Source organism: Bactrocera latifrons, unplaced genomic scaffold (assembly GCF_001853355.1).
Source record: "Bactrocera latifrons isolate USDA-ARS-PBARC rearing strain unplaced genomic scaffold, ASM185335v1 scaffold_59, whole genome shotgun sequence".
Lineage (NCBI taxonomy): Eukaryota > Metazoa > Arthropoda > Insecta > Diptera > Tephritidae > Bactrocera > Bactrocera latifrons.
Genome location: NW_017537256.1, coordinates 982,620 through 991,261, shown reverse-complemented (window position 1 = coordinate 991,261; position 8,642 = coordinate 982,620). Strand labels below are relative to the sequence as shown.

The following is an 8,642-nucleotide window of genomic DNA, read 5'->3' as shown; positions in this document are numbered from 1 at the left end:
ACAACCACGCCTGAAATCTCGATTATCACTTTATCATGCGAGAGTATAAAATGTTCGGTGACACCCGAACTTAGCCCTTCCTTACTTGTTTTTAGATCATTTAGTCTACATCTTCATCCAATATGGCTGACCACTCCCACTAATCTCGAGTATATTTATTTTATTTGCAATTTACCATAAACATATGTATATTCCATGCAGTAAAAAAAGCACAAAAAAAAAACTCTTTAAATAATTATAAACTGTATGTGTTTCCTTTCCAGGGGGGCATGTTCATACTACAACTGTTTGATTGGTATTCTGCATCGATTTCGGTAATACTCATATGCATCTCGGAAGTGGTTATGGTCGCTTGGATCTATGGCGTGAACAATTTCATTGCCGACATTTACTTTATGATCGGCAAGAGACCGGGAATTGTTTGGAAATTTTGTTGGACATACATCACGCCAATTATATTGATTGTGAGCACAGACAAATTACCATAGTTTTTTACAAATATTTGACGCTCTTTCTTTAAAAGGGCATGTTCTTCACTAGCATCATATTTAATCGCGATATAACCTACAATGGTATTATATATCCAAGTTGGGCCATAGCACTCGGTTGGCTGAGTTGCGCTATCTCCATTGCATGCATTCCAGCATATATGATTTATGCATTAGTACGAAGCCAGGGCACACTCGTGAAGACTCTGCGCAGACAATTACGCGCCGTTGATTGGACGCCGGCGAACGAGGAGTATCGCCTTGAGTACGAGGAATATCAGCGTTCACGTAAATTAACCAGTGAACTGCATAAGAGTAGAGTGGAATCGATGGCTAAAGCGCGAGTGTGTACCTAATATATGAGATATATGTATGTAAAACGCGGTAACGATTTTGTAGCAGAATGTTTTTGAGTATGAACATAAGTGTACATTATTATATTTACAAAAACAATAAAAAATTACAAATAATTTGTATAAGCAAAACATTTATTAAAAAAAAACAGAATTATGAATATTATAAATTCATCTTTGGCTTAGAGAAAAAGTAAAAATATGAGTTCAAATTCGTATTGATTTCTTTACAACAATGAAAACTGCTAAATCTGTAAATTAATACGAGTATACATATACAGTTTGTTCTTGCCTACAAATCACAATAATATTTAATAATAATAATAATTTCTTCAATAATATATACATACATAAATACATTTTATATGATTACACAACCAACACACATATATTAGCAAGATTAACTCGTTATGGCACAACTTCATCTTCCATCTGACTCAACTGATGCGTAATATCCATATTGCCCATGGCCTCCTCGTACCGTTGACGTTCCTCCATTTCAAGCGGATACCAATCCAATGGACGGCAACTGCGGCGAAAACGCATTTTCAAAGGACCCGATGTTTGCAGGAGTACATAGATCATGTAGCCGGGTAAAAATAGCCACGGTAAAACGATGAAGAAAACCGCAGCTATATGAACTACAATTGAGGCGACACTGTGCTCGAAGAACGCAGCAACTACCGAAATTAACTGTAATTGAAAAGTTTAACTGTAATGCAAACTTTTTCAAACTTTCAATAATGAAGTTCATTAAGTTGTTAGGAAATATGAGTGCATTGAATTTGAAATGTTAAGATATATTGTACATATATGTAAACCAACTCACTAGCAGTATGATGAGGCAAATCGGCGCAACAAACCTCAACATATTCACTTTCCATGTGGAAAAACGTTGGCCCAGCATGAATTCTATATCGCGCTGAAAACGTATACGTCCGTAAATCCACAGCACGACAAGAAGCAGAAACAGATTCAGTGTTGTTTGTGTGAATAGTGAATCCATTGACATGGCGCTGAAGAATATAACACCGTGCTGCAATTGTAAACAGAAGAAAAATATGTAGGTCACAGAAGAAAATATGTGGTATCACATTCGTATCATATTCATTTGCATTAGAATGAGTTAGGTCGTGGTTAGGTCAGGTAAATATGGTAACTTAATTCCTGAGGCTACGAATAATTCCACTTGAATAGCAATATAGTACGCCTGTTCGTTATGATGCCCAGATCTTCTAAGTACTGATCAATCTGTGGCTGCTAAGATGTTTCAACCTTAGTCTGCCGAAAACTGGACAGTGATATAGAAAGCATTACTTTTTTATATTTTTTCCATATACTGCTATAAAATATGGGAATATAAACATGTGGCAGTACGACTTCTCACATTAAAACACACATCATATCACCCCATTACATCACACGATTACGACATATCATGACACTACATCATACCATAAAAGCCTGTGGCAGTTCTATTTCTCTCATCGTATCAAATACCATCAAATCATATCATCTGCCATCACATCTTACCATAAGCTAATACCGAGTTTTTTTATTCATTATTTAAACCTATCGTCATCATTAATAATTGAGCATAAAGAATTAAAAAAAAAAAATATTGTTATTTGTAATTCATTGTAGAATTCTACTATAGATTTCTCATTCAGTTAGTGTTTAAAGATTTTCCAATAACAAATTTCTTCATAAAATTATTTAAACTTACATTGGAGCACGTGTACAGAGATAAAACTGCTAGTATACCAATGATGCCGAAAGTGACTTCTGTTCTACGCGCACGCAGTATTTCGAATTCATCGAATATGCTTTGGAAAACAGAGAATAAGCACGTGATCTGCAAGAAAGAAATTAAAAATTTATTATATGATTAATATATAAAAATAAATAGAGCTTTTAATATCTCTATACAAATAAATTAAATATAGCTTTAAATATTTCTTTACCATCGTAATCAGCGCCATAAGTGCAAGCATGCCAAAGAAAATCATTGACCAGAGATTTGGCCAACTCATTGTGGTCATTACGCTGCCACTCGATAAATACAAAGCCCAGTGATGATTCACATACACATACAAATTATCTACCTCATCATAATGTTCGATGATAGCTATTAAAAAAAAATAGTTTTAAGAATATATTTTTAAATTTTAGAATTTTTGTAACATTTACATTGAAAGTAGCCCTGAATTATATGCGTTAAAATGCCGTAAGCCATAAAAATGCACATTTGACCTATACAAATAAGCCAACTGAAATTCATTATATTGGTTTTGAAGCGATTAAAGCTAGCCAAGGCAATAATGGAACCCCAACCGGGACCGAAAGCAGACACGATAAACAGCAGTGTATTTGGTATGCCTTCGGCCAATTCACGCGGAGTTGCTATGAAATAACTGAATATATATTTGAAATCGAGCGATAGCAGCAGAAAACGTATCACAGAGATGACCAGCAAAGCCAGTGATGCCCAAATGGTGTAACGTAGAAATTTGCTCATCTGCACAAGGAAAAGAAAATGCAGAGAGAGCGTGAGAAAGGCATATATTAAGTTGTGAGCGCTTAAAACTAATGATGACGTACCAATTCCGTATTGTAGAAGCGATAAAAGACGGCAGCGATAATGCCCCAGCTAAGCATTGTGCAGAGAAGCAACTCCCACGAAAACATAAAAGGGCTATTGTACTCATAGTTATCCATCAGATCGTCACCACCGAAAAGCGAGCTGCATTTTGGGTATTTATCAACACATATTTGTTAGATTGAAAGTATGAAAGATTATTACACTTGGCGCTAACTTACTTGAAAAATAGCACAGACGGCACTTCATAGCCAATATATTTATAGGAGTCGTTGGTTTTTGCCATACTGGCATTAATTTCCACTACATCTTTAAGTTTGCAGGACTATTGTCATTTTTATTTTATTTTTGAAAAAATTTAATATGTTAAAATATATAAATTTAGCTTCTGTTAATATATTTACATGTTCCACATCCACTTCGGTGCTGTTTATGAACCATTTTTCCATGCCCTCACAGCTCCAAGGTATTGTAGGGCGCATGGAGTGGAAGAAATAGAGTAGCGGCACCGCCGCAAACATACTGTAGTAGGTGAGCACTGCCAAATTGACGCCCAAACTTATATAACCCAAGCCTAAAAGCAGAATAAAGTGCTTACAATTTATTCTTTTCTAATATACTCAATGAGGGTTTTTAATTTTAATTTTTTTTATATTTTTTATATTTAATATATTCTTAAATTTGATTTTTATACCCTTGAAAATTGGTGATATACGAAACACCGATATAAAACCACTGCTGGAAAACTGTCCCATAAATGACTGAATCACCATGATTGGCACCACAAACAAAAACATACAGACGATGTAAGGTATAACAGCACCTGTGAAAGATGTATTTAAAATACAACGATTTATTTAATTTAATAATTAAATTATATTATAATGTAATAAAAAATAAAAACATTAATCAATTGCATCTCTCTTGAAATTCGCTGCCACCTGATTCGCCATTTTTTCTTTAATATACCGCGGTAGTAATTACTCGATTACAATTAATTATATGCGCAAGTATGTGCATGTAAAACAAGCCTTGTACAATTTGCCTAGATTTGAGCGCACGAAACAGTTTTTTATGTGTTCATAAAATTCATTTTTATATCTTGAACATGGAGAAAGCCGTACGAAAATTACACTTATAGCGAGGAGCGGACTAGGTGCTACCCATTGTAAAACGAAATTGATGCTTTTACGAGAAAAACAAAAATGCCTCGATTCAATCTTCCCCCATTCGTGGTACAACAATTTCTCTATCTCTCACGGCAAAATACCTATGGCTTCAAAGCGATACCAAACTGAATTGGAAAAAATTATGGAAAAACGAATTCTGCAACTGCAAAATAATACTTAGCAGGAACTGGGGCCTTTAGACAAATATACGTGTAGTCTTCATTAGACTAAATCTAACTTGTAGAGCACTGCTTTGGTGGTCAGCATTAAAGAAATAATATAATATCAGAAAATTATTTGGCATACAAAGAACAGCCTGTGAAGGGTCGTAATTGGAAAGTATCAGCACATCCTGCTATCAGAATTAAGAACTTAGGACATAAGAACCAGATGGGTTATGTACACAGTGCTATCCTCAAATAGCTGAACATAATTAAATCAGTCTATATCCGTCCAGAGACGAGGTAAGTATTCCCAGTAGATTTAAATGGAGAAGAGGTTTAGTAGGTAAAGAGAGTAAGGCTGAAGCCTCCTGGTCAATACTATGTCCGCTGGGAAGGATCAAAAGAGAGTTTTATATGGATTTTTAACAAAAAGCTCATTGCATATAGAACTCAATAGCACACTGCAAGAAAACAAAGTAGATATGGTCCAAATATGACGGCAAAATAATCAAGGAACTACTATTTAGCTGCAGTAAAATTATACATATACAGACTTACAGCTACTATAATGGGGCATTGGCCTTTCGGAGGTCTTCTGTTAGAAATATATAACAATATTTTCCGCAACTGCAAGCTAGAAGGGAATGTGTAAGCGATGGAACGGAGTAGCAAGAATATAAAGGTTCTACGATAGTGCATCAAAATAGCAAATCCAACTCTAATTCAGCCCATGCAGGTAGTTCTTCTACCGTATAAGTTTACCACGAAGTTTGAGGAGTATTTTTTATAAATCATCAAGGGGACGAGTGGAGTGAATTTATCCTTGCATATCAGTCTGTCTGTCTGTTTTTATATATGCCTACTAATCTCCTAGTTCTTTAGAACTTTTTATTTAAAAAAATATCTTCAGATATCAGATAGATCAAAATGTCCTCAGATCGGAAAATTATAGTATATGGCGGCCATACCGTCTGACCTATCAAATAATTCTGCCTCTACAATAACAACAACCGATCAAAATCGAGAAAAAAGATATTTTTAAACCCTTTAACACGGTAAGAAATGCAACCGTGAATACTGTTATGGCTTCGGTGCAGCCGAGATTCATACTTTTTCTTATTTTCAATAAATTGAAATTGCAGATAACTACTCAGCCATGATTACTAATATAAAAAAATATATAAAGTATTTTTAGCCATACATTTCAACACCTACTGTAAGTTTATATTAAAATATATTAAGCTTATCAGTTTGTCAAAGGTTATTGTGCAGTTATTTATTGACATGTATATAATATATGAATTCAAATAAATTAGAGGCGTAAACATATGCAGTTAGACAGCGCTTATCACTAAAAAGCATTAGTAAAGGTCTATTGCGAAAAGCGTTGGCATTCAAATACATAAATATATATGTATACTATATGCTGTTGAAAGAAATAATAATATAATGCAATGAAAATTGAGCTACGAATTCTTTGATCTTCTTAATTATTACTACATTTTGTTCTTTTTTTATTGAGTTTTACGCCTCTTCGAAGAGATTTTCTTTTTCATTTAATGAAGCCTATTTTTTAATAGTTCTGCGTAATTTTTTTTTTTTAATTGGCATAAAATTTAGTTCAGTTTACTTTTTTTTTTTATTTAAACCACTTAATTTTACAGCAATGTTGCTTCATATTGCCATATATCTATGCTCTAAGTGTGCATTATAGATTCGAAGTATACATTTAGTGCCTACAAATGTTTTTACGAAAAATTTACTGTTAAATTTAACCCATGCCACCTCCGATAACCACTTTTACTACGCGCAAACCCCTTCCGGCCCATTAAAATAATTTTGTAAACAAATTTTAAATATAATGACTAACGCGTGCTTAAAAGCCAATTATCACACTACCTGTTGTATCTTCATATATTTAGCACAAATATTCACTACAGCACACACAAATATTTACATACATATGTATAAACAGCATCACTTTGACACAATTCTAGGACAAAAATTTAAATAAAGATGACGCTACATTGACTTACCGCCCATGTGTTGGTAGATAAACCAACCCATCGATATCACATCCATGCGGAAGCCCAAACTAATGCACGTGTAAACGAAATCACTTGGCGCCGCCCAATAGCCGCGTGTCAGGTCGGGTTTGTGTGGCCTGCGACCACTATCATATGAGGACTCGTAAACCATCTCGAACGCTGATTTTGTATCACTTTCACTTTTTTAATATTTATTTTAATTAAATTAAAAAATTAAAATTTAAAAGTTGTAAACAAGGTGGTTTTGTCAGTGCGTATGTTACACGTCGCGTTGATCCGTGCTAGTGTATAGCATGCAAACGAGTCGACGGCAAGCGCATCGACGCTGAAATGAGGGCCAAGTTTATGCCACACTAAATGTTTGCCTGTCGTCTACATTAATTACATCAATGCGATAATAGAAACCACAAAATTCACTTAAATACCGTTGTATATAAGTTATATATATACGAATATGTAAAAGTTATAAAAGTATGAGCAATATTTTAATTAAAACGTGAGCAACAACAGCGGCTAAATGAATAGAAAACCACACTAAATTAATACTCGGATGCTCAGTGTCATTTACTTGCTTTTATCATGAACACACAAATGTGCATATATAGCATTTATATTATACATACATACATATGTACATATATACTTGTATGTACATACGTATCGGTGAAATATAATTTTGCAACTCATATAATATTTAACTGTGCAACAAACAATATTTTTCGTGCTGTGTCGTTGTTGTTGCTATTACTACTATTACTATTTTTGTATTTGTTTTGTTTTCATATATTTTCTTTTTTGTTTGCTGTGCTCTTGTTTGGCTTTTGATAATCGTTGATTCTAGTTGTACTTTAATGCTGACTTTTTCGTGTGTTTCGGCTTGCAAAGCTCGCGCCGATCTGTGCGCTTTCCGTAAATATTCGTACGTTGTAATTAGTAGCAACAGCTCCGGCGCATTACTGAACCGCGCCGCCGATCATTCTCATCATCGCATTAAACAAGCATACATACATACAATTATTATTATTCTCTTATGTGTGTGTGCACTATTTATATATGAATACTATGCAATATAATTGTTGCTTTTGCTTTCTTCCTATTGTCTTTGACGGCAAATTGCGATAACACTGAGCGCATGCAATTTTTCGAAAAACCGCCGTTGCCAGTGAACTTCGTTGATTTATCAACGAGAACTGCAATGCATTGTATGTATGTAAATATGAAATAATATAGTGCTGCAGGCATTTGAAGTTCAAGGTGTTTACATATGTAAGTATGCATAATGTATGTACATGCATTCAGTACTCAATATATAGAAAACTAAACAAAAAACAAGTAAGAAAAGGCTAAGTTCAACCATAAGATCGGAATCTAAGCAATTTTATATATAATCTATCTCACATACTATACATTTTATGAGATTTGGGGTGGTATCGACCCGATTTTATATATTAACTAGGTATTATCATGAAACATACTAAAAAATGTTCCCTGGTTTTCATTGAGCTATCTCACATATAACCACTAATTCAATCCATTTTGGATACACAGCCTTACAGACTCTGTCTGAATTTCAATTGTATATCTCGTACATTGACCGGTATTTTCAGTCAGAAGTCAACTATTGTGCGAAATCTGATATTTTAAAAATCTCGAGCAATTCCCAATGTAAATGGAAGCCCTATATAGGCTTTATATGATAGCCTTCTAAATTTTATTTATTTATTTTTTTCAAAAGTCTCTCTGTAAGAGAGGTCATAATTTCTTATCAATTATGTTTACAATATCGATATTGTGCTTAGTTCTGAAAGTTTATTTCAATCT

At 34.0% G+C, this 8,642-nt stretch overlaps 2 protein-coding genes across 2 annotated transcripts in view; one reads left to right on the top strand and one right to left on the bottom strand.

Moving 5' to 3' along the window:
• The window catches only part of LOC108974841 (sodium- and chloride-dependent glycine transporter 1), a 7,164-nt gene extending 6,201 nt beyond the window's left edge, over positions 1-963 (top strand). The window contains exons 9-10 of the mRNA XM_018942930.1: positions 264-464; positions 524-963. Coding sequence (XP_018798475.1) covers positions 264-464; positions 524-844 — 522 coding nt within the window. The 3' untranslated portion in view covers positions 845-963. The remainder of the gene's footprint in view (positions 1-263; positions 465-523) is intronic.
• A 63-nt stretch (positions 964-1,026) lies between these two features.
• Positions 1,027-6,972, bottom strand: LOC108974840 (sodium- and chloride-dependent neutral and basic amino acid transporter B(0+)-like). Its single transcript, XM_018942929.1, has 10 exons — positions 6,810-6,972; positions 4,135-4,263; positions 3,845-4,014; positions 3,662-3,765; positions 3,443-3,584; positions 3,032-3,359; positions 2,806-2,969; positions 2,568-2,696; positions 1,671-1,877; positions 1,027-1,534 (listed from the first exon to the last, which is right to left on the bottom strand). Exons 1-10 carry the CDS (start codon positions 6,970-6,972, stop codon positions 1,250-1,252), a joined length of 1,821 nt encoding a protein of 606 aa, XP_018798474.1. The 3' UTR covers positions 1,027-1,249.
• Positions 6,973-8,642: the final 1,670 nt, after the last annotated feature.